The sequence below is a fragment of the Dermacentor variabilis genome, chromosome 3 (genome assembly GCF_050947875.1).
Source record: "Dermacentor variabilis isolate Ectoservices chromosome 3, ASM5094787v1, whole genome shotgun sequence".
Classification (NCBI taxonomy): domain Eukaryota; kingdom Metazoa; phylum Arthropoda; class Arachnida; order Ixodida; family Ixodidae; genus Dermacentor; species Dermacentor variabilis.
In genome coordinates this window covers 230,243,420-230,270,577 of record NC_134570.1, presented here as the reverse complement: position 1 = coordinate 230,270,577, position 27,158 = coordinate 230,243,420, and the positions used below count along the sequence as shown (strand labels likewise).

General features: G+C 46.0%; 1 protein-coding gene across 2 annotated transcripts in view; it reads left to right on the top strand.

Moving 5' to 3' along the window:
- LOC142576696 (monocarboxylate transporter 12-like) overlaps positions 1 to 26,928 on the top strand; it is a 162,112-nt gene extending 135,184 nt beyond the window's left edge. For both annotated transcript variants that reach the window (XM_075686934.1, XM_075686932.1), the window contains one exon: positions 25,298 to 26,928. In XM_075686934.1, the coding sequence (XP_075543049.1) occupies positions 25,298 to 25,476 (179 nt within the window). In that variant the 3' untranslated portion in view covers positions 25,477 to 26,928. The remainder of the gene's footprint in view (positions 1 to 25,297) is intronic.
- Positions 26,929 to 27,158: the final 230 nt, after the last annotated feature.

Genomic DNA, 27,158 nt, shown 5'->3' with positions numbered 1-27,158 from the left:
TCCGTTTTCGTTTCAGGCCGGCGAAACTCTCTGATTGCGAGAATCTTCAACTCAAGTGGGCTTCGATGCCCCTGGCCTAATCTGTGTCTAAGGTAGTCAACTTCGGAGCACCCTAACCTGCATTTCTGAGCCTTTAAAGTTAAGCCAGCCTTTAGGAGCCTATCTAGCACTTCGCGCAATTGGTTCACGTGCTGAGGCCAAGAATATGAAAATACGGCGATGTCGTCTAGGTAGGGTAGGGCGAATGCCTCAGCTCCAGATAGGATTTGGTTCATTAGCCTTGAAAATGCAAAGGGGGCATTTTTGAGCCCAAAGGGTAGAACCAAAGGTCGGAAGGTGCCGAAAGGAGTCACGAAAGCAGCTAAGTGGCTCGCTCGTTCACTCAGTGGCACTTGCCAGTACCCACGCACTAAGTCGAGCGTGGAAATAAACTTCGCTCTGCTCACTTTTTCAAGACAATCTTCTACGTGAGGTATGGGGTACACTTTGGTAGCAGTCACCGCGTTAAGCTTACGGTAATCGATACACGGGCGAGGCTCTTTACCGCTAGTTTCCACAATTATCATTTGGGACATGAAAACTCCTTCACCCTGTTCGGCAATTTTAAGCGTCAACATCTGTTCGACGGCCTCCCTCATCAGTCTTTCTTGCCGAGGTGAACATCGGTAAGCTTTACATCTCGTGCTGCCAGGAGAGGTTAACTCAATATCATGAGTCATCAGAGTGGTTCGACCGGGAACCTTTGAAAATACTTGTTGGTACTCAGTTATCAATTCTGTCAGACCTGCAAGCTGGCTTTCGCTGAGAACCGCTCTGTTGACGGTCAAAGCAAGGATCTCATCAACAGAAAAACGAGCTAGGTTGCGTGGGATATCTGGAAGTTCGGCTATTACTTCTTCCGGTTCATTTAGCAACAAGTTCACGATCTGCACTCGCTCTACGTACGGCTTCATGAAGTTACAGTGATAGATGCGCACTTCCTTCTTACGACCCGGCAGTTTGATGACGTAGTTAGTGTCTGAAAGCTTTTGTTGTACCGTCCCGAGACCTTCCCAGTGTACTTCCAACTTGTTCGCTTTCGAGGTGCGTAGCATAAGCACTTTTTGCCCTTCATTGAAATGGCGTATGCTGCTGTTTCTATCATAACGTTTTTTTTTTTGCTTTTGCCTGTGCTGCGAGCATGTTAGCCTCCACCAGAATCTGCGTATCGTACAAGCGCTGCAGCAGGCTACAAACGTACTGGACCACCGTTGGATCGCTTCCCTTATCTTCCCACTTCTCACGAACTAGCTTAAGTGGTGAGCGCAATGCCCTCCCATACAAGAGTTCTGCTGGACTGAAACCCGTAGACTCATGGGCCACAGAACGTAAGGAAAACAGCATAGCTGGCAACGCAGTGTCCCACTCCTTTTTCTGTTTGTAGCACAAGGCCCGTAATACGCGCTTCATTACTGAATGAACTTTCTCTACACTGTTGCTTTGTGGATGGTGAACAGAACTGTGGTGTATCTTGATGCCACACTTGTTAAGGAACGTGGTGGCCAACTCGCTCGTAAAGACGCTGCCAAGATCCGACTGGATTTCACTCGGAAAACCAACGCGGGAAAAGATGTAGAGGAGTGCATCCACTAAGTCTGTTGACGTCTGGGCACGCAATGGCACTGCCTCAGGAAATTTAGTTGCAGGGCACACCATGGTCAAGAGATATTTAAACCCCGACTTTGTTACTGGCAAGGGCCCTACGATGTCTACCACGACTCGGCAGAACGGCTCCGTAATAATCGGTATGGTGGCCATGGGCGCCTTACGTTTCTCGTTCGGTCTACCTGTGCGCTGGCAAACGTCACAACTACGAACAAACTGTTCCACATCTTTAAAGCAACCGGGCCAGTAATATTCGCATAGCAACCTTGCTTTTGTTTTGTTAATGCCGAGATGACCGGACCAGCGTGCCCGATGGGAAAGCTCCAGAATGTTCTCGCGGTACTTCCGAGGGACCACAAGTTGGTCAACGCTTGTACCTTTCTTTCCGTGAAACAAACGGTACATTATGCCACTTCTTTCATAGAATGAGCCGCTGCCTGTTTCTTGCTTAAAAACGCTTTCACGGCATTTTGCGAGAGTTGAATCTTTGTTTTGTTCCTCGATCAACGTGTTCTTATCAACGGAAGACAACGCCTGAAAATCGCGGCTCGTGGGGGGGATGCAACTGGTTTCAAGTTCGCTTTCTTCGTCGACGGATTCCTGCGAGCCTAAACTTGGGCCGCCGTTGTTATCGGCCAGACCGTGATGATGGTCCGCAGCGCTGCGAGTGATAGCGCGTGCGCGAAGCTGCGGTTCAGTTTCAGCTTTTTTCGCCATCGACCTAGTAACAATCATTACAGGGTTCATATCGAGCGTGACTCCAGACTTCTGCAGCTCTTTTGCCGTTCTGTTTGATAACAAATATGGACACCTTGGCAATACATCGTCCGAGACGGCTGCTTCGGTCTCAATTTCACCGAACGAACCTTTCAAAGTTACTTTGGCTACTGGTAGGCTCAGCGTACTTTTTTCCAAGGCCTGCCGTAAGCACACGCAATCCCCCGTGAAATCTCCCGCCTTTACGAAGGACGAGTGCACCACGTCATACGTTGCACCTGTATCGCGCAATACTTTACATTCCTTTCCGTTAACTTCCATGTCATGAAGGTACGGACGCAGTAGGTCTTCGTTTGGCTCGTGAACGAACTGGACCGGGGACACTCTCGGAACCCGGCATCCCGCGGCCACGTGTCCGGATTTCTGGCAGTTAAAGCAGACAATTTGTTTAGGTGCTTCAAACAACTTGTGCCGTAAATTGAAGGATTCCTTTAGTTCATTCTCATCTTTCTTCTCTGGCTTACGAAATAATCTCGGCTGTGCTGTGGGGACTCCTGCTACCCGTCCGTTTTTTTCGGTATTATCAGAACGGTGTTTAACGCAGTAGTCATCGGCATACTCCGCTGCCTTTCGTGCAGTTTTCACGTCTGACCTGTCGAGCACCCATTCCCTCAATTTGGTCGGAAGCGTGGAATAGAACTGCTCTAGGCAAATTTCATCAAACATTTTCACCTTGTCATCAAACGCGTCGGCGCCTTTCAGCCAGTTTTCCAAAAAGCTTGCTAGCTTGTATGCAAACTCAGAGTAGCTTTTGTCTGGTTGTTTAGTTGTTTCTCTAAACTTTAACCGAAAAGCTTCAGGCGACAAGTTATACTTTGCTAACAATGCTCCTTTTATGTTCGCGTAAACCTCCGCTTCTTCGGGGCTCATCCTAGCTAAAATATTGGCGGCTTCCCCCGGTAACAAACTCAGAAGTCTCTGTGGCCAGGAGGACAGCTCAAAGCCCATTCTTGTACAAGTGCGCTCAAAGTTTGTCAAAAACAACCCCAATTCACTACCGATAGAAAAAGGCTGGAGAAAACCTCTCATGTCATAGCTGACAGGACTCTGTTCTGCCTTTTTTGCCAGTGTTTGTTTTAGTTGTTCCAGTTGACATTGCTTAAGTTCCTCGTCTCTTTCTCTGGCTCGGCGTTTCTTTTGGATTTCATCCACTGCTTCAGTAATTTCATCTTCTTTGGCCTTGCAAGCTAAAATTTTGCTCACAATTTCGGGTTTCCGAATAGCTTTGCTACATTCCACACCGAGCTCTTCTGCTACGGCTAACAAATCTACTTTTAGCAAGCTATTCAGATCCATGGCTGCCCACAACTGTAACGAAAGTCTCCTCTAGTCGCCTTTTCTATTTCCTGCTTATGCCAAGAAATTATAACGCTCGGCGTACCACAGTACAAGACCAAAAGCCTCACCGACTGCTGCCGCAGAGCCTTCGGGAATTCGCCATCTCACCGCTGCCACCAGCTGCCACCAGTTTCTTCGGAGGCGTGGGTTCGAGTTCCACCGCTGCCACCAGCTGTTACGTTTCGGCCGAGCAGGGCTCCGAGCCGAGGCAAGAGCACGACGCCGAACGACGAACGACGTTACTTTATTCCGGCATTGCTGCTGCCGGTTGGTACAAAAAGCCCTACGGCGTGGCTGCGCTGTCCTTTTTACCAGCCTCGCCTTCACAAAGGGAGAGAGAAACACAACCCTCCTCACGTGCAGAACCATGCGCGACAGCACCTTATCTCGCTGACAGGCTCGCCTGGCTTCGGCACTTGGTGTAGGCAGACGCATGCGCGTGAGCGCAGCAGTTGCATACAGCCTTCCTCACTGGTGGTGAATCCAAATGCGTCTCACGAACAAAATGAGTGCATGCCGATTTCCGTGGTGGACTGAAGAATGTAGGAAGTAGCAAAACAGAACGTGGGGACTCGTTCGCGATTCTACAACTGTGGAAAACCTAAATAACTTCAAGCATATAAAATCGCAGGGAACAAGGACGCGTCGACAGGCTAGGAGGGAAAGCTGGCAAAAGTATATCTTCGGTGTAAACTCCTACACAGACGTGGGAGAAGTATCGAATTGAGTTAATAGAATAAAAGGCCGAAACCCATTATCTTTGGTAAATACTAAGGGAGGTAGTCTCAAAGACCGAGCAGATTTTCTGGGCTCACATTTTCAGGACATCGCCTGTTGTTCTCACTATTCTTAAACATTCGTCAGATACAATCAACGAGCAGAATGACAGCCTTTCGAACGAAAATACGCACCAAATCGGGCACACAACTCTCCGTTTAACTTAGCTGAGCTACGGGTATCCCTGAACTCTGATCCTGGACCTGATCAAATAATTTATGAAATGATAAAGCGCTTACACACTGCCACCCAGAAAACCCTGCTGTCATTCTTCAACGCCACAGGGCCTTAACGCATACACCGTATGCTTGGAAAGAGGCAGTTACAGTCCCCATTATCAAAGAGGGCACGGAACCAATTTTATCCACCAGTTATAGGCCCAAAGCATTAACGAGCTGCCTCTTCAATTTGTTCGAAAAGATGGTGAAGGGGCACCGGCTGCACTATCCGGAAATCAATAAACTGATCGGTCCAAACCAGTGCGCTCTCAGGGAAGGCAGATCGACAACTGACCTCCTGCTCTGCATTGAGGCAAATATTAGGGACGCCTCTTTTCATAAAAGATGCGTATCTGTATTTGTAGGCATCAACAAATCCTACGATATCGCATGACACTTCGGTATTTTACGAGATCTGTCTGCAGTTGGTGCCCACGGTAGCATGTTGAACATCATTCAAAGCCACCTGTCTAACCACGTATTCCGCGTAAAACAAACTGACACACCGCAAGGCACAGTGCTTAGTTGAACGCATTTTGTTTTAAAAATTAATTCTCTTTACAGAATTCCCATTCCACGCACTATGTTTTATTCCCTATACGTAGTCAATGTTCAGATAGGTTTTAAATAATGTATTATTGTTACCTGCAAACAGCAGGTGCAGCTTAGTTTAAATCAATTGTCTGAATTGGCAAGTGAAAATGGGTTTAAAATAAACACCCGCAAAAGCACTTGTGTACTATTTACCAACAAAAAAGGCGTGATACCTGTTCCATGTATTGCCTTCCATGGAGATGAGCTCTTTGTGAGTAGCGAGCATAAGTTTTTAGAATCATTTTATACTCTAAGCTTAGGTTTATTCCTAATCTTAAGCTCCTAAGAAGGAAATGCTTGAAGACAACGAACCGTTTGAAACTTCTGTCTAGTAACTCGGGGTAGTGAGTGCAAGTGTCTCCCAAGCTTGCGTAGGATTACGGTGCTGTAGTTTACCATTAGTCAACACCAAGCATTAAAAATGCCAGATACTGTTAACCATCTGGATATATGCCTCGCCACCAGTGCTTAAGGACAACTGCGACGCAGAGCCTCTACGCAGAGTCGAATCAGTGTTCTCTTTACCTGCAGTGGTCATATACAAGTTTTACATATTTTATGAGTACACGCCAACACTGAGCACCCTTCTTATTCAACGACAAACGATGTGACCTCTGCCACACTTTTTCACAACCGACCTGCAGTGAGAGAGCCGTTCTCTTCCCGTGTAAGGAGTCTTACTGGAGACATGGGCGATCTAGTGCTTGACCATGGTCTTATGGCTTCAGCGAAGCTGTTACCACCGCCACAGTGGCAGCTCATTGGGAGGGACACATCGTATGTTGAGGCAACTAAACATCTTCCAGACATGCATATCAGAATGCATTTCATAGAACTGCAGGCAAAGTACTCGTTCGCGGAATTTTACACAGATGCATCAAAATTACTTGCCGGTGCATATTACGCAGTAGTCAGTCCTTTCTTTTCAGAATCGAATTTTGTACGCCCTGAAACAAGAACCTTTACGGCAGGCGCCTGTGCAATTTAACTGCTGCAAAATACGTCAGGATATTAAAGCTACAAAAGGCGGTTGTATTTGCAGACTCCTAAAGCACCGTGAAAGTTTATTATCTTTGCATAAACACAAAAATGCGGTAATCAATTATCTTTATTAGATGCTGTGTGCTACTTTTACATCTAACCAACACGTCATATCATGTTGGGCGCGGGGACATAAGAGGCATAGAAGGAGACGTTCCTGCGGACGCAGCTGCCACGTCCACAGTAGCGAAATCTAGCAACGCTTCCACAACCGTTTCTGCCGTGGGCCTTAGGTCATTTTTGAGAAAAGAACTAAGAAGCTATTTGCAATGAACCCAGGGCACTGAAGTGTAAAAAAACTGCTTTAATTAAGCCAGATTTGGTAAGAGGACCTCCAATAACCAAAATACAGCGAATTGAGGTTACTTTCTGCCGACTTTCAATAGTCCACAAATATGACACACACTCTTACCAGTTGATCGGTGACCAACCTACGATATGTCGCAAATGTGGCGAGGTGCTGACAGTCATCCACGTCTTGTTGGAGTGTCGAGAAGCTAGCACGGAAGGAAAAAAGCACTTTCCTTTAACCTACCGACAGCAAATTCCACTACACCCAGCAATGCTTCTTGGTAAAGAAAAGTTTTCTGGCAGTAAAACGGCTTTGAAGTTTTTACACAATATTCACACTTTGAAAGTCGTAAACCCAATAAATTCTTAGCCAGTTGTCTCACTGAAGGCTGCTGTTACGATAAGAGGATTTTGTACAGCATGTGCCTCTAGTACCTTGCGTTTTAATTTTATTTATGTCATTTCTTCAATTTATTTTTCCCTCGGAGTCTACCAGCATTACAGTTGGGGCTGGCACGTCAGCCACACAACGTGATCCAGACAATATAAATGCACGCATATTACATGAACGCAATAACAATACAAAGAAATCATAACACAACAGCAATGTGGATAATATAATAATACAAACGTAACACAAATAAATAAAAAAGAAAAAAATGCTTATACAAACATAAGGTTATCTATCTAGTTCAGGTGCAACAAAAGCAATTATGATTATGTCTAAAGTGGCAGCAACAATGGAGTTAAATCATACTACAAGAGTAAATAAAATAGTATTAACACAATAAAACAATAACTGATGCAAGCGTTTAGCTATCCAATTCAGGCACAGTGAAGCTGGTTATGGCATGTTTAAAGTGGCAACAATAATACAAATAATACATAATACATCAGTAATGGAGATAGTTATAACACTAGTATAGCGCAATATAAATAACCGCATTATATCCATAAGTTAGACATCTAATTAAGGTGCAAAGGGGCTACTTATGGCATGTTTAAAGTGGCACTTATTCATGATACTAATAATACTCCTAATGCTGATACTCCTAATACTGTCATATTCATGACAGTATTAGGAGGCGGCTGATTCCATTGTCTACAAGTCTGAGAATGAACTGAGTTCGAACAAGTAATAGCTTTACAGTGGAGGACAAATGTTTTATGCGCATGATCGAGGCGACGTGGTGTAAATGTAGGAGTGATGAGAGAGCAAAGAGCTTGAACGGCGTAGTATATCGTAGGGAACAGAGTGATATCTCACGGTGTTTAATAAGCAATGGAAGATTAAGTGAAGGTTTCATCACCGTTACACTTGCTGTACAAATATAGTTACGATGAATGAATCTAGCTAAGAGATTTTGAACGGCTTCAATTTCGTTTCACAAGGCTCCCATACGGAGGAAGCACATTAGAAATCAAAGCGGATGGTAGTTGTGTAGAGTAATTTTTTGAAATTCTATCGGAGCAAGGTAAAAATTTTGTCCGATGTAACTAAGACTGCGGTTATCTTTTGCGATGATTGAGTGTGTGTTGTAGCTTCGACGGGGCGGCCGGACGAAAGGGTTACGGCATGAGGCCTAAACGGCCGGGGCGCGCAGCGCCGCAAGAAAAGAGCCGGACTGCTCCAGTCGGGGACCAGACAAAGAAAACGAATGTTTATTTCTGAGGAGGCAATTTACAGGAGGCACTTACAGCGTTTGGCGCTGAGTGGCGCCCTGATGTAAAGACCCAAAACCGAAACCAGAAGTTACGGATCCTCTCCCTTGAAAGGAAACATGATCCACTCGCTCTCCTCGCAACAAAAGTCACGAGTCAAAGAACACATGTTAGTACTGTAACACACATGATTAGTGATACATCTTTACACAATAGAAAATGATATCTCTGGCTTCCCCATTTAAAAAAAACGCACATGAACACTGAATGAGTTATTGCACTCCAGATCTGCAGTTCCAGTACCCGTCTTGGGAGGACGATGAGATGCAGTCTTGCACACACAGATAACACATAGAAAATTCACAAAGTACATAAGTATACAGTAACAACCATCTGTGTGCCCCCTGGGACAGCACTGATGGGTGGCTCATTCGCCCTGAGCCTGACTCGAGACAGTCTCTGTGGCTGTCGTGGATTGGCATTGTGCGTAAAAGCACTTTACACTCCATAGTGCCCCCCCCCCTTAAGAATGCTAACGACTTTCAATGTTGAAACTTTCTTTTTTGGCATGAAAGACAAATTAGTATGGCGGCGACTACCGTAGTGAAAATGCATACATGTTTATGCTGCAAGAAACGTAACATACAAGAAATGTATGGTATCCCTTCTGCGGGGATGCTAAGAAATGAAGAAAAGTGTTCCTACAGCTAGGATCCACTGATAAATCTGCAGTATAGCAGTAAGTGCAGCGTGCGTATAGCACCGTTTATGCTGCCAGAAATCCCCCCATTTGAAGGATACTGCTTAAGTCTTATTCAGCTAACAAACATGTAAGGAAATACCTTTGGCGTTAAGAGCCGAATTCGCATGGGAGGGTTGAAACCTCTGTAGACAGTAACCTAAGGCAACAAGCTACTTGGAAACATAATCCTTAAATCGCTCCGGAGGTTGTCTATGGCGTGTAGACCTACGGAGGACTGGTTCGAGTTGTAGAGGAGGAACAGCAGAAGTGTTACTCGTACTGGGGCTAGAAGGTGTGTCAGAGACCTGAGTGCCTTCAGGGGCAGTGTCTTGGGGAGGAGTGTCGCACGGACGTTCAGGAAAGTGTTCTACCCGGGGTGCACCCGGAGGTGGTGGTGGTGGTGGTGAGACAAGTGGTTGCAAAGAAGGGGTTGCAGCAGGAAAATGAGTACCAGTAGGAACTGGAAGAAAAGGTGGAAAACCATCGTCAAAGGATGTTCCAACATTGAAATGACTCCTTTCATTTGTTTCCCCCTGACGTACCGAGTACTTCACCAGTTTAGACGCGTTCCAACGCTTGCCATTTTCAAGCTGGAAAGTACTTCGACCTACTTTGCGGAAAATCTTGAACGGACCGGAGTATTTAGGACCAGATTTCCGTGAAGTGTGAAGTACGTACCCTAACCAGATCGCCTGGCTGAAACTGAGGACATTTAGTTGCGCGACGACGATCCGCATACTTTTTAGTATTTTCCTGTTTTTCACGTACTCTACTCTGCACTTCCTGGCGCAACTTTGGAGAAGCAAATTCAGGATGAATTGGAGGCATGTTTGCAACGTCCAGCCGAGTTCGTGGTTGTCGACTATGGAGCAGCATAGCTGGAGACACACCGGTAGTCATATGGGGAGTAAACCTGTAAATTGCCAAGTATTCTAAGACCGCAAGTCTAAGGTCTCGCTGTTCCAAAATAGCAATCTGTATGAATTCTTTAAGGACGCGGTTAAATCTTTCTACCTGGCCATTGGCCTGTGGGTAGTAAAGAGAGGATAAGAAATGCTTTATGCCTCTTTCCTTCAGGAAGTTTTCGAACTGTGCAGAAACAAACTGTGGTCCATTATCGGACACTATAGCATCAGGAAATCCTTCCCTACTGAATATGGACATGAGACTGTGCATGATGGTTTCCGATGTGACGGAAGGCATAAAAGCAACTTCGGGCCATTTGGAATGATAGTCGACCATGACCAAAGCAAAACGAGCATACTGTGGCGCACGATCAAGAGGGCCTATTATGTCTATGGCTAACTTTTCCCATGGTCTTAATGGCCATTCGACAGGTTGTAAAGGCGCAAAAGATGGTTTGGCAGATTTATCTGCTTGTTGGCACACAAAGCAGTTTCCCACAAGTTCCTCAACTTGCCTATCCATGTGAGACCACCAGTAGATGCCTCTCAATCCGAGCTTGGTTTTAGTAATGCCTAAGTGACCTTCATGAGCAATAGAAAGGAGTGTCTGACGCAAGGAAGCAGGAGGAACGATACGTTCACCTCGGAGAAGCAGATTATCCATGTAGGACAATTCGGACTGTACAGTAGCATACGCCTGTAACTCTGGCGGAAGGTCCGCCGCAGTTCTCCATCGTTTTACTATTTTGTCTTTTAATGCTTGGCTCACTGGATCTGCCTGTGTGGCTGCTTGGAATTCCTCCTTTGTAATACAAGATGAAACTAAAGACACTAGTTCCTTATCTAGTGCTGCTTCACATTCGGGAGGGACAGGTAGGCGTGACAATGCGTCCGCAATGACATTTTGGTCACCTTTACAGTACTGAATGGAGAAATTGTAATACAGCAATCTTTCATTCCACCTTGAAATTCTTAACGGTCGCTGTCCAGGACCCCTTGAAGATAGCAATGCGACTAGAGCTTGGTGATCAGTTCGTAGTGTGAACTGTCGACCCCACAAGTAAACATGCCAATGTTCACACGCAAGCAGACCTGCCAATGCTTCCCGTTCGCCTACGGAGTACCGTCGCTGTGCGGAAGATAACGTACGAGAAGCAAAAGCTACTGTAAAGAGCTCATTTCCGCATTTTTGCTGTAGGACAGCTCCTATGCCAACGTCAGAAGCATCAACCGTCACAACAATAAGCAGATGCGGTTGGAACATGCGTACCACCGGGCGTGATGCAAGTACGTCTTTAATAGCCTGAAAGCTGCATTCAGTATCCCGATCCCAGACAAAGGCTTGTCCTTGCCTTAGAAGTTTCCTTAGCGGTTCCACTACGTCAGCATACTGCGGGATAAATTTAGCATAATATCCCGTGAGGCCCAGAAATGACTGTAGAGCCTTTTTGGCCTTCGGCTGTGGTGCCTCCACGATTGCCTGAATTTTACTATCCATCGGCGAAATGCCGTTTGCGGAAATTTTATGTCCTAGGAAAGTTAATTCTGGGACACTGAATACGCACTTGTGGTTAAGCTGCATGCCTGCATTACTTATCCTAGACAGGACTGTTTGCAAATTTCTGTCGTGGTCACGTTGAGTGTGACCCCATACAAGCACATCGTCAAGGTAGCACAAGGTGCCTGGACAGTCTTTCAGAACATATGACATGATCTACTGGAAAGCGGATGGCGCAGATGCCAAACCGAAACACACACGCTTGAAGCGGAAAAGACCGTCATGAGTTATAAAAGTAGTCAGCTCACCGCTTTTCTCGGATAATAAAACCTGATGATAAGCGGACTGCAAGTCCAACTTACTAAAGACAGTAGCACCAGCGAGTCGATGCAACAGTTCGTCAGCTCTCGGTAGTGGAAAGGCGTCAATGATGATAGCCTTGTTGGGGTCTCGAAGATCGACGCAAAGTCGAATGGAATTGTCCTTCTTTCGAACGACGACGAGCGGAGAAATCCACTCGGACGCAGTGACTCGTTCGATGACATCAGCTGATTCCAGGCGTTGCAGCTCGGCGGAGACTTGCTCCCGGAGAACCAGAGGTAGAGGACGCAGTTTCGCTGAGACTGGTTGCACTGAAGGTCTGAGACGAACGTCGTGGACGAAGCCCTTTACAAGTCCCAATTGCCCTGAGAACAGATGGGCGAACTCTGTTGGGGCATTGTGCGGAAGAGACGGAGGCTGAACGCTTGGGTCAGCTGTAAGTCCTGATACTTGACATGTGAGCGAAGACCCTTGAATGTCAATGCCCAAAGCTTGAATGGCATCTAAGCCCAGAAGAGAAGTGCCTTGGTTCCTGACGTGAAATGTCACTACTGCAGCGTTGTTGCGATACTTGACGAGCACGGAGAAACGTCCTGAATGCAGAATTTCTTGCTGCGAATAATTCTTGAGTCGAAGACTCGAATGAGACAATGGAAAAACCTTGAAATCTTCTTCGTATAGGGAGCTGTTCATCAGCGACACTGTAGCTCCTGTGTCCACGAGCAACTTGAGTGTAGTATTCGCAATGAGGACTTCGGCGCGAATTGTTGCCGGACGGAAATTCGGTGCTTGAATTGTAAGCACAAACGGGACTGTAGAGGCTGATTCTGTATCAGCGGTAACGGAAACAAGCTGCGTTCGAGCAGGAGGCTGTCGCTGCGTTCGGTTCCTCGAACGGCAAACCGAAGCGTAATGTCCCACTTTTCCGCACGCACGGCAGGTAACGTGCTTTGCCGGACAGGCTGGATCGGATGCGATGTGGCGAGGTGAACCACATCGGTAACAATGGGGTGCGAGTTCTCCAGTGGCTTCGCAGAGTTCGGGCCGGACGTCACGTTGGCCGGCCGCTCGATGCGACTGCCCGCCACGCCGTTGATCGCCATCTTGAAGGCGCCGGGTCGAGGGAGAAGTGGGGCGGCGATCGCCATCTTGCGCGCCCGGGCGAGGAAGGAGATGGCTGGCGACGCCATCTTGGCGTTGCGTCGAGACGCGCTGAATAGCCGAGTTGCTGAAGACTTCAAGTTCCTTGTCAACTTGCTCCACGCTTCGTCCGATTTCCTCGGCTTTCTTGAGCGTGAGGGACGATCCTTCGTACAGTAGCCGTCCTCGAACTCTTTTTGACGCGACGCCTTGGAGAATTTGGTCGCGAAGAGACTCGTCGTGCCAAGCGCCGAACGCACAAGCAGGCGCTAGCCTTTGTAGCGCGGTGACGAAGTCCTGGAAGGTTTCCCCAGGTAGTTGCTTCCTGTCCCGAAAGATAATGCGGTGCACCAGGGGATTTGAGCTTTCTTCGTAGTGCTGGTCGAAGATGCGAAGAATGTCTTCGAACGTAGCGGCCGTCTGGTCCGTTTGCGACGCGAGGTCATAGTAGAGACGCTGCCCCTCGAAGCCTAAGTTGCTCAGTAATATGGCCTTCTTCCTCTCGTCTTGTAATGCTTCGCATCCGGTCGCCTGAAGAAAGGTGCAAAAAGAACGTTTCCATGTGAGCCACGGTACCGAAGGAGTACCGGGTAATGCAAGGAAAGGCGGCATGGGTGGTGTGAACGCCATGCTGGGCACGGAGAACAAAGGCGGGGGAGTTGCAGTTGACGGAGGAGGCGTAGCTGCGGCGTCTTGCATGCCGGAAGCAGGAGGAGGAGCAGAAGTACGGCAAGGGCACGTAGGAAGCAGAGCAATGGTTTACCTCGTCGCCAGTTTGTTGTAGCTTCGACGGGGCGGCCGGACGAAAGGGTTACGGCATGAGGCCTAAACGGCCGGGGCGCGCAGCGCCGCAAGAAAAGAGCCGGACTGCTCCAGTCGGGGACCAGACAAAGAAAATGAATGTTTATTTCTGAGGAGGCAATTTACAGGAGGCACTTACAGCGTTTGGCGCTGAGTGGCGCCCTGATGTAAAGACCCAAAAATTGGAGGACGCTTAAGCTTCGCCTTCAAGAGTGGAACGCGACAGCGTTCCCGTCGACCCGCCAACGGGTGTAAGACAATGGGCTACGGCGCAGCGACTACGCGCCCCGCATCGGACGCGGTGAGCGTCGAGCAACGCAGCGTTCAGCGCGACAACGAAATGTGCGCCTGAGCAAGCGACGCACGCCTGAGCCTTAGAAACAGCTCGTTTCTAAGGCAACACCGCGTTCACTAGAGGCGCTTTTGTACCGCTTTGAAGCATCGAACTCGTGGCTCAGTGGAAGCAATAAAGAAAAAAAAACTCGTGGCTTTGCGCCGCTTTGAAGCATCGAACTCGTGGCTCAGTGGAAGCAATAAAGAAAAAAAAACTCGTGGCTCAGTGGTAACGTCTCCGTCTCACACTCCGGAGACCTTGGTTCGATTCCCACCCAGCCCATCTTGCAAGTTGTTTTTTATTCATGAAGTGCCTGCTGGGATTTATCGCTCACGGCCAACGCCGACGACACCGGCTTTTCTGCGACACGAGCTCCTTAACGCTGTCGCGTTAAAACCGAAACCAGAAGTTACGGATGCCACAGTGTGCATGTAACTTCCACGTTCTATCCGAGGTGATATGTACTCATAAATATTTGTATGAGATCACAGTATCAAGAACCGTGTTACCAATGAGGCAGTGTGTGTTAGGTGGTGAAACGGCGCGATACGCGCATCATTTTGCGTTTTGACGCGTTTACTTTCACGTTGCATGCTGGGCACCAGTTATAGATGGTATCAAGATCAGTTTGGACTTGTGCACTGTCGTTCTGGGATCTTATTTTCCGGTAAATGCCACAATCGCCGACGAAAAGGCATATTTTAGATGAAATATAAGTAGGAAGATTATTAATGTATATCAGAAATAGTAATGGGCCAAGGACTGAACCCTGTGGGACACCTGAGCGTACATACACTGCAGGAGAGTCAAAAGCCATTAGCGGACACAATTTGAGTACGGTTGCTAAGCAAGGCGTTAGTTACACTAAGTACGTTTCGATCAATGTTTAGCAAGCTTAATTTGTTCAAGTAGAAGAGAGTGACTTTATCAAACTCTTTAACGAAATCGAGAAAGATACAGTCAGTTATTGACCCAGAATCAAGAGCCACGTTAAGATAGTTAGTGAACGCTAGTAACTAAGTTTCACATGAAAAGAACTTACGGAATCTATGCTGTGAGGGTGTGGATAAATTGTTGCTTTCTAGAAATTTACCTGATGTGAATAAATAAAATCCTCCCTAATTTTGCATGGTGTGGACGTGAGATAAATGGGGCGATAGTCATTTGGATCAGATGTTGAGGCGGATCTGTGAACAGGAATAACCTTTCCTGTTACCTATTCATCCAGAAGGGAGCCATCTTGGAGTGATTGCGAAATTATGCACTCCAAAATTATCAAAGTTTATTGTATTTTTCATAAACAGGCTTACTGCCACCACTATGACCTGAAGAAGAGCTTTCAAGTTTTTTGATGAACGACAGAATTCCTGAGCACTCATACACATTGGTTTCATCAAAGGAAAATATGTAGTGGAAGAAAGGTAAATTAGCATTGTTGGTGGTGGCCGTGAATGCTTTGCTGAAACATTCATTGAATAGTAATGCCCTATGCTCTTTGTGGAAGCTTCTCCTTGTGCGTTTATTAATGATATATATCTGGACTAGTTACTTAAGACCGTGTGCCAGAACCGTCTAGGGTTAATTTTCAGCCTTGCTGGAAGTGTTTTGTTCAATAAGTAGAATTAGCATGGTTTTACATTGTAATTAGAATTCAATGTCTTATAAGCCGTCCAAGTTGGAATGGTCTGATGTGCCCTAGCTTCACGATACATTCTTTTCTTGTGATTTGCCCGCCTGTTAAGCTGATTACTGTACCAGTGTACTGTGCTGCTCGAGAAAATATCTCTTAAAGAGATAAGCCCGCCTGTTAACCTTGTTTTTAAATGAAAACATATTGCTTTAAACCGTACGGCCGATATAATTGAGAAGAAATTCATCTAAGAAGGAAGACAGCTCGCTAATAGATTCAAAGTCTCCTTTCTTGTAATCCCTCATATATTTACAGTTATCACGTGAACGCGGCATTTGGAACAGCAATGAAACTTGAATAATATTGTGGTCGCTTCGGCCTTAGACGGCCCTTATCGTAGTGACAAGATGACGTTAGAGCAATATTAAGGACTGATGATGCAGCGGTAACTCGGATTGGGAGCTTTACTAACTGGGAACGCCAGAAATCGGTGCCACAATTCGCGATGCAGCCGGTTTCTGAAGACGCCAGTACAATGTAAGGGCATGCTAGCAAGCACAATATATTAGGGAAATTAAAATCTCCCAGTAGTAAGATTGGCACATCTCAAAATTTTAATATAATCTGGTTAAAACAGTCAAATAGACCGTTACAAAAAATGTAACCATGGACAATGATGAACTGCGTCGGAAGGGTGCTGTGAAAGTGAACTTGCGTCTGGCGATCTTCGACGAATTAGTTCTTCAACCGATGCGTCGAAAGGACTCTGGATTATGGTCTTCGACGGAATAGATGAGCCTCGTTTTGAAAGCTCTTCAGCTACAGCAAGAACAGATTGCCCATCAAAACCAACTGGTGACATCGCTTATAAGCTCTCTGAACGCTGAGAAGCCGGTGACTAAATTTATAGGACCCGATGCGTTCGACGGCATGTCTTCAAGTCCAGAAAGTTGGTTTGAATTCTATGAATATGCCGCTGGGAAGAATAACTGGCACTCTAATGAGGACAAGATTACTAACATGCCTAGTTACTTAAGAGGTGCTTCACGGAAGTGCCATGATCTGCACATTATTGAAGAAGATGGCAACTCTTGGAACCAGTGAAAGGGAAAATTCATGTCGCCATGCCGAAGCAACCCAGTGGGACGCCGCGCTTAATTTCAAATTCAAGCAAGGCTCCCTCGTCGAGTATTTCTTTGAAAAACGCCGCCTTTTAAAGCTGGTCGAGCCTACGCTTCCTTCTTCTGCCGTAGTAGCAGTAATAATGCGCGGACTGCACGCAGAAGTCCTGAAGCAAGTGCAAGTACGGTCACCTAAAACTATGGAAGGGCTCCTGGAGTGCCTTCAGGACCACACCATCTACTTCAGAAGAAAACATAACCGCGAACTCAAGCAGTCGCTTCAGACGGACCGGCGCGGATTGCTCAAGCTGTAATCAACGAGAACCGAGCCACCTTGCAGGCAGCACAGAAAACTTGCAATCGGTTGGCGCGCTCCCAGAGGTCGGCTGAATAACGTCGACAACGACCCTGTCCCCCTACTTTCGGACGCTCAAGAGTTCCCGACGACAAAAAACTAATAAACAAGAGTGATCAGTCGCACCCGATGACCACAACTTAGACTGTTTATTTACCTTCCTCTAGCCTACTTCACATTCCTGTCAAAGTGGGAAACAGACATATAATGGCTTTGGTTGACAGCGGTGCTTCTGTGCCTGTAATAAATGCCAAGCTGGTAGATGCAAGTCACCTGCATAGTGGAAGAGTACTACGGGTGCAAGGTTACGATGGAAAAGTGACAATGCATAATCAGTGGGTCTCAGTAAACATCGTGTTCCAAGGTCATGAAATAGAGAGCGAAGTACTGGTGATAAGAGAGCGTGACGTACTACTTTCTGCTATTCAGACCAGATATAAAGAAACTAAAAATCAACGTATACTGCACTCTTAGGCAAAGTTACACCCTTTGGATTGCCCCTTCTGCCACACAACAATAATCGTTATCTGCCTTGATGCGTTTCCTTTCTTTAACGCTGCGAGCCCGGTACTTTCCAGTAACGAACGGCACGCGCGTTATCAGAAGGGGCACTCGAAAGGGTGTAAACTGTTCTATGCTGATAACGCGCGTGCCGTTCGTTACTGGAAAGTACCGGGCTCGCAGCGTTAAAGAAAGGAAACGCATCAAGGCAGATAACGATTATTGTTGTGTGGCAGAAGGGGCAATCCAAAGGGTGTAACTTTGCCTAAGAGTGTGGGACGATGCGGTTTTAGTGGAAGGACTGTCAAGGGAAGAGACACAGCAGGGTAGAAAAGATACCTACCAGTTGTTAAGTGCGCGGAGGATATTGCAACGACTTACCCTGAACTGGTATGCATAGGAAGCTATCCTCAAGCGATGAAGTCACGCAAGGTGCCTTTCGAACTAACTGACAAGACCGTCATCCGAAAACCACCTTATAACATGTCAAGAGAGCGCAAGATATTTTTGAAGAAAGAATTGCAGGAGATGCCAGACGCCGATATAATCCGGCCTTCGGTGTCACCCTTCACCTCTCCCATAACAATTGCGCCGAAGGAAGATGAAACTTTCAGACTGTGCACAGATTACAGGGCTCTCAATCGCCAGACAGAACTTATACCATTTCCCATGCCGAAGATAGAACCGATTATAGATGAGACAGGTGGTTGCCGAAATTTCTCACGTATTGACTTGTGTAAAGGTTTCTGGCATATCCCGCTAAAAGAAGAAACAAAAATGTGCACTGCTTTCATCATGCCCTTCGATCTGCACGAGTACAATCGGCTTCCTTTCGGCTGGGAAAACTCGCCAGCATGGTTCCAGAAGATTATGAACGAAGTCCTGAAGTCTTTCCTATGTGTCTTTTGTAACGTGTACGTAGACGATATTATCGTCTTCTCCAAAGCGGAGGCTGAGCATCAAGAACAGCTGTCTCAGGTATTAAATGCCTTGAGCTTGGTACACCTCAACGTTAAACTTAAGTGCATTCTTTCAAAGAAAAGTTATGTGACATTTCAGACCTTTCATAAAAGACTTTGCCATAAAAACAAGACGCCTCACGCGCCTAACGGAAAAAAAATCCATTTGTGTGGGATGATGAATGTGAGAGAGTCTACCGTGATCTGGGGGGCTATTCTGTAAAAGTCCACCTAGGGGACTGTCCATTTCGGCCGCTGCTGATTGGCTAGGGCCGCCCGTCTCCTCCTCTCCCGTACAGCTGGATCCAATCAGCAGGGGCCGAAATGGACAGTCCACTAGGTGGACTCTTACAGAATAGCCCCCCTGATGCACAGAATCTCTGCTGACCATATCCTACAATACATACATATATGCATACCAGATTTCACTTTACCCTTTGAACTCAATACCGACGCCTCACACTATGGAAAGGTGCAGTCTTGTTCCAGAAATGTCCAGAAGCATCCGGCCGAGAAAAGCGACACGTATTAGGTTACTACAGTTACACCTTTAAGCCATTTGAAGTCAACTACACCACTACTGAAAAGGAAGCTCTTGCAGTCCTTAAAGCAATTCAGTACTTCCGTACGTACCTAGAAGGTGCGAAGTCTACTTTGTTCACCGATCACGAGGCCCTCACTCATCTCTTAAATAGGACTCAACCTAAGGGACGTATCGCCAGATGGGTGAACTACTTCGGGCAGTTTGATTTCACCATCTCCCACAGACCTGGACCCCTTTTGACTGATGCAGATGTATTGTCTAGACTGATGATACAGGCCAACAAAGAACAATCGGAAGAAATCAATGAAGTACAATTGGGGGAAGGCACTGAACAATTGATTTTTATTGAAGGTCGCTATCAAGTCCCGCCAGCGCTGGTTTTCAGGGTGCTTTATTTGTACCACGATAGCCGAGAATCTGGAGGACACGACGGATTTTGGCGCACCTACAGCAAGCTAGTCAAGAGATTTACGTGGCCTCACATGAAAGAAGACCTCAATCGATACGTTCGTTCATGCCACATTTGACAAGTCAACAAAGTGAAATATAAGCAGCCTACGGACGCCATGATAATACCTTGCCACTCGAACGTGCCTTTTGAAGTTATACACCTGGATTTCGCCGAGCTAAATAAGAAACGAGAAGGAGTCCGAAAAACGCAAGCTTTTCTTCTGGCCATAGATGAATGCACCAGGATGGTCGCGGCACGAGCAGGAAAAGAAGATGCGAATAGTGTCATCGCCCTTCTCGAACGGGATATGTTTAGGACAACCAGGACGATTGTATGTGACAACGGTCCAGCGTTCAAGAGTCAAAAGCTAGGAAGATTGGCTCGAGACCACAATATATCGAATTCTGTGCGCCATACCATCCCGCAGCGAATGCGCTTGCAGCACGTGCTATACGAGATTTGAAACAATACATCAGGATGTACGATAGTTTCCTTGGTGGATAGAAATGCTCTTTAGAAGCAGCTGAAAGACATCACAATCGCTCCTACACTAGTGGCTTGCGATGCAGCCCGCATTTTGCTTCTTCAGGAGAAACCCCTATTTTTCAGGCGGACCGGGAATTGGGGCTGTTAGAAAATCACAAGATCGTCGAAGACAGGAAACAGAACTCGCAGGAGGAGAGGTACCATAGACGAATGAAAAAAAAATGTTTCACAAGAGACATTGCTCAGATATCCCAGACACAAGTCACCGACCTCGTTCTAGTTAGGAAAGGAGTAAGAGAATCCAGTGCCAAATTTTATGGTCCTTACTCTACGACAAGGACAACCACTCAGAAAAGAATATTGAAGACTGTATGGTACATTGATGAACGTGGCTCAGTTGAATGTGCTTCGATTGGAAACGTTTTCAAGTATTACCCCAGAAGGGGTTAGCAAAAGAAACCTGGAAGGGTGAAGCGGTATGAGCCTTCGAATGGAAGATGAAGAAGCGCTGGAACCTGGGTACAGGAGAAGAGGAGAATGAAGTTAGAATAAAGATAAACAAGATGTACGCCAGTTCCACAGCAATGCTTTACGTCAAGTGTGCCCTTTAACTAGGAACGCTGCATGCATATCTTTTATGAGATCTGCAATCTCAATTTTTGTGATAATGGCACCTCACGTGCAATCATTTCACGCGCCATTGGCACCTCATTACCATAGTCTTGGTGCTCTTTCGCCATACCTGGTCCGTGCGCCAATAATATTCAATCATAAAGTAAAACAATACATTACTTCTTTGCTTTGCTTGCCTTCAATATCTGGTTGCTTCATAAGGTAGTAATTTTATATATATATATATATATATATATATATATATATATACACTTACTCGAATTACCGCGAGATGAATGGGAAGCGAAATGGTACCTTTACTTAAGGAATTAATCAGGAAATGAGTTCCCTTCGCTTATCATCGTCGTCTGAGACGGAAATGGAGCTTTGCTAGGGCGTATTCCAGGGTGATCACTTTAGGAGTTTGTTTCACGAAATTTCACGTGACTCGGAGTCGAAAGTGCTCCCGACAAGTGTTTCTGGCACAGTGGCAAGCTCCGTATCAGTGCCAAAAGCGCTGTCGGCCGTCCACTTCGAAGGGTCCGATGACAAAGGAGCCAAGTCTCGCGAAAGCGAAACTATTTCCGAAAGTGTGATCGCCAGAGAATCAAGTCCTCCATGCTTTCAAGCTCGCTTGAAATTAGGTAGTTCTTAAAAGACCGCATGACCATTTGATTCGGGGGCAGTACCAAGCATGTACGGGGCCCTTCCGACCGGCATCGCAATGGTCTGGTCGGAAGGTCCTCCCATTGGCGCCACCATCCGAGACTCGTCAACTCATTGACGACGAGCCGCCGAGATGTGGCGGAGATTCCCAGCTCCTCGGCTGTCAAACTTACTCATCTCTCGAAGCGGCCGTCATGCCGAACGCTCTGCGTCGGCATAACGTGAAGCGCGAAAGGGCGCAGGGTAATGAAGCACATCTGCAGTGCACAAGTACGCAACAAACACCTGACACCGGCAAAAAAAAATGCCGAGAGCGAGTGGGGCTATACTAAGCTAGGTACAACCAAATTAGGAAGGCCCACTAAGATTCAACAGACACTCCCTCACCAGAACAGGAATTGGCCTCCCTGGTGCAGTATTCGGCCACTACATCCCGAATGATTCCTACAATTAGCCCACGGCCCTCAGTCCCCAGCAGCTGCGGAGCACTTGACCGAGGCGGCGGTCAGACCTGTAACGCAGCAGAGGGTGCTAAGAATCTCTGGGTCCGGACAGGCTGCCAATGGAAACTGACCCTGTGAGCCTTTAATTGCCGAACTCTGTCGAGTGAGGCTAGCTTAGCAGGACTCTGAGGAACTATCAGACATGTTTTGAGATATCACCAGCTTTAGTGAGATTAGAAGAACTTGTGAGGCTTATACACTGCTGAATAAGGGCCATGTCCTCTGCTATAGAGGTCTCCCAGATAAGAAGCAATACGGGTGGGATTCCTAATCCATAAGGACATAGACAGTAATGAATTCTACAGCGTTAATGAGAGGGTAGCTGTAGTCGTAATCAAACTTAATAAGAGGTATATATCAAAGGTAGTACAAGCCTACGCTCCAACATCCACTCACGATGATGATGAACGGTCAAAACTGATCAAGAAGGCGAAAATACGTTATATTCAAAACTATAATGTGAGAGAGACTGAAGAAGCCGTAAAAATGGACGCAGCCTGAAATCAGTGAGAAGCAAACTTGGCATAGGTCAAGCCATGATGTGTGCACTTAAATATAAACAGAGTAATATCATCAGTAATATTGAAGATATACTAAATTAGCGCAAGAATTCTATACTGATCTGTACAGTACCCAGATGAGTCAGGATACCTCAATTAGAAACAGTAATGAACAGGATACAGAAACTCCTCCTATAACTAGCGATGAGATCAGAGGTGCTTTGCAAGACATGAAACGAGGAAGAGCGGAAGGCGAAGATGGAATAACAGTCGATTTAATCAAAGATGGTGGAGACATAATGCTTGGAAAACTGGCGGCTCTTTATACGAAGTGTCTATCGACTGCAGGGGTCCCACAAAACTGGTAGAATGGAAACATTATACTAATCTGCAAAAAGGGAGACGTTAAGGAATTGAAAAATTATAGGCCCATTAGCTTACTCCCAGTATTATATAAAATATTTACCAAAATAATCTCCAATAGACTAAGGGGACACTGGACTTTAGTCAATCAAGGGAACAGGTGGGCTTCAGGAAGGAACACTCTCTAATGGATCAAATCCATGTCATTAATCAGGTTATCGAGAAATACGCAGAGTACGATAAGCGTCTCCTTATATGGCTTTCACAGATGACGAAAAGGCATTTGATTCAGTAGAGATACCAGCACACATAGAGGCATTAGGTAATCAAGGAGTACAGACCGGGCTTACGTAAATACCGTGGAAAATATCTATAGAGGTTCCACAGCTACCTTAATTCTACACAAGAAAAGCAGGAAGATACCTATAAAGAAAGGGGTCCGACAGGGAGACGCAATCTCTCCAATGCTATTCACTGCGTGCTTGGAAGAAATATTCAAGCTATAAAAATGGGAAGGATCGACGGCGAATATCTCAGCAACCTTCGCTTTGCCGATGACATAGTTCTATTCAGTAACAATGCAGACGAATTACAACAAATGGTTGAGGACCTTAACAGACAGAGTGTGAGTGTGGGGGTTGAAGATTAATATGCAGAAGACAAAGATAATGATTAATAGCCGGGCAAGGGAACAAGAGTTCAAGATCGCCAGTCAGCCTCTAGAGTTTGTAAAGGAGTAGAATTACCTAGGTCAATTAATCACAGGGGACCCTGATCATGAGGAGCAAACTTATAGAAGAACGAAAATGGGTTGGATCACATAGGGCAGACATTGTCTGCTCCTAACTGGAGGCTTACTATTATCATTGAAAATGAAGGTGTACAATCAGTGCATTTTACCAGTGCTGACATATAGGGCAGAGACTTGGTGACCGACAAAGAAGCTTGAGAACAAGCTAACAACCGCGCAACAAGCGATGGAACAAAGATTGCTAGGCATAACGTTCAGACAGAAAGAGAGTGGTTTGGATGAGAGAGCAAACGGGTATAGCCGATATTGTAATTGACATTAAGAGAAAAAATGGAGCTGGGCAGGTCATGTGATGCGCCGGTTAGATAATCGTTGGACAACTAGGGTTACAGAATGGGTAACAAGAGAAGGGAAACGCATTCAAGGACGGGGGAAGACAGCGTGGAGCGATGAATTTAGGAAATTCGCGGACGCTAGTTGGAATCGGTTGGCGCAGGACAGAGTTATTTCGAGATCGCAGGGAGAGGCCTTCGTCATGCAGTGAACATAAAAAAGGCTGATGATAATTAAGATGAATGAAGCAACGTAAACGTAGCACCATTCACAAGCACAGCTAAAATGCCCTCGATCCCAACAAAGAAGAAACTGACATCGGTCAACTTAGCAATGAATTGAACCGACACGTAAAGGTAGATGTTGCCAACGTAACCTTAAAAACTGCGGAATTTCGAATATTTGTTTTAAAATTGTACATTCTGCCATTATTCAAATCCTAGGCTCAGGTTCAAACAACGAAAATCATGAAAAAACTCGCGTTACAATAGAGTAAATACGGTATATCAGATGTTTTTCAGCTTCACAAAATTTCAAAATTTACCTGTGGCAGGTGACACAATTCTAACCATTGAACTAAATTACTTCATGAGGCAAACATCACTACCAGGAGCAACCAAATACCTAGTTAACTAAGGCACGAGGTCGCGGGATCGAATCCCGGCCACGGCGGCCGCATTTCGATGGGGGTGAAATGCGAAAACACCCGTGTGCTTAGATTTAGGTGCACGTTAAAGAACCCCAGGTGGTCAAAATTTCCGGAGTCCTCCACTACGGCGTGCCTCATAATCAGAAAGTGGTTTTGGCACGTAAAACCCCAAATATTATTATTACTAGTTAACTAAATAACATGTCACTAACAACGGTTTTAATTATTCATTTACAGCAATATTGCAATTTACAAAGTATAGCGATTTTTACAAGGCACAGTGAAGTTATGTAAATATTCAATAAAGCAGATTGATTTTTCGTAGTAGTAACTTCCGCTTCATCGAACAATTCAGATTTAGGAAAGAAATAGTGCTAGGAACAGTTGATTTACAAACTGCATACAGCGACAAGAACTGCTGGTATATATATATATATATATATATATCACTGTGGATATATATATATATATATCACTGTGGATATATATATATATATATATATATATATATATATATATATATATATCACAGTGAAGTAGACGCGCGCATGAAGCAGTTTATCGACGTTTGGGCCGGGGTCCGGCCTGCATCAAAATGTTTCTGATGAAGGCCGGAACCCGGCCGAAACGTCAATAAACCGCTTCATACGCGCCTCTACTTCACTGTGAATATTTGCCCGGACCCAGAATTGCTTTTTTTCTGATATATATATATATATATATATATATATATATATGTCTGTGTGTGTGTGCTTGTATGCAAAAACAGATCTGTTCTGTCTTCTCGCAGGCTACTTCAGGGACAGAAGAGGTGCCTACGACATTCTCTTCCTCATCTGTGGATCCCTTACACTGGTGGCTGCTCTCATGTGGAGCCTTGTTTTCTTGCTAGAAGCACGACAAGAAAGAAAGAAGGCGTCCCAGCAGTGTGCGTCAGCCGAGAATGGAGTAGAAATTACACATATGTGAAGCTCAATTAATGTCATTCTATTAACACCCCGCCAAGGAAACTCCAGCGTCGCGCGGCGGTAACATCACCACCATAACCATCACCACCAAACACCATTACCACAATTTTCCTCCCAAAGCCTAAACATAGAAAACTAAACTACGCCCTAAGGAATATGTTTTTACAGTTTCCAAAAAAAGATCGTTTTCTGTTGTGAGTTTCTACATGAATATAGCTCTGCAAAATCAGCTGCCATAGAAAAGGTATGACTGCCGATAGAACTGAACGTCTTGCGTGAGAAATGTGATGGCCACGTAATGCTTTCGTTCATCGTCTCTTACCGAGCAATGGGAACACGCCCAACCCTGCTGTAAAGGATGGTGACCGGAAGGTTCAGCCCCCACATTCGAAAACATTTTCCACGCGAGGTCCCGCTGGAAACGAATACGGCTGGAATGATGTGTGGTCTTCGGGCCTTTAGTGTCTGAATGGGCGCTGCACCTCCTTCTGGTCACGTCAACGGGCGCGATGGGCAGTTCACAGTAATCAGTTTTATGTGCCCCTGCATTCCGCGCTGTCCAGCACGTGTTGCCACTTTGCCGGTGCACGCTTCGGAGAATGCTGCGGCGAAGATGGCGGACACGTTCTTCGTCATACGAAGCGAGGGGCAACATTTTGGGCAGGGGTTGTGCGCATTCCTTCTTTTTTTTTTCGGTCAATGTTCTAGACAATGAGAGTAGAGTAATGGCCATGTACATGCCTGGTCCCACTTTACACAATCAGGTCGCCGGCCTGTTGTGATTCTTGTGGGGTGGTTTTGGGAGAGAAAACAACGTCTAAGACAGAGCTTCTGACCCCTTACGAGTGTTCTGGACGTAGGAGCACAGCTCTGCACCGTTGGCTATTCAAAATTTAATGTGTCAGTTCCAAAGCAAATGAGTGCCTGTAAATACTTTGTATATAACGCCTGGTTTATTTCTTTGTATAAGTGTGTGTGGCGACCCATCTCTCACGATGGTAAGAAGCAACGAAGGCAGCGGTAGCAAGTGAAGACAACACCAGTTTCTGCGTGAATTAAGCTGGGTATGTCCGCTCGAAAAGCAACTGTCACGGGGTGAAGAAACTTCAGTCACGTGCACACGCTGCCGATCTTGCGCACGTGCACTCTTGCCTCGCATTAAACGATAGCTCGCGTCACCGTGTAATGCCTTTCAACGTGCCTCTGGTTATGCTCTGGCGCTGCAGTGACTGAACCTCTTAATCGCCATGAGCGCAAGGTCCCTTAGGCGCACTGTGCATACGTTAGTCTGTATGCTTGTCTATACATAGATATAGACAAGCATATGGTATACTTGTCTATGCGTAGATGTAGACTATGTATAGAGTTAGGCCTTGCTGCTATCTGTTAGTCAAAAGCGTTTGTAAAACACATTGTCCAGACGGAAACAAATTAAACAGGTATTCACTTTTAATGGAACTGATAAACTTGCACTTAAAACAGCTTCTGCACACATCCCATGTCGCACGGCTCGCAAGCCGCGCTGATATCTGGCACGGGGGTCGGCGCATACAATCGCGCAGGTCTTATAACCAGCTATCGTCCCGACACGTGGCCTCGATGAAGTGCAAGTGCACCTGCAAGTGTTATAACACAAGGGTAACACAGTCGACATACACGTATCCTGACAAAAGCTAGAGGAAG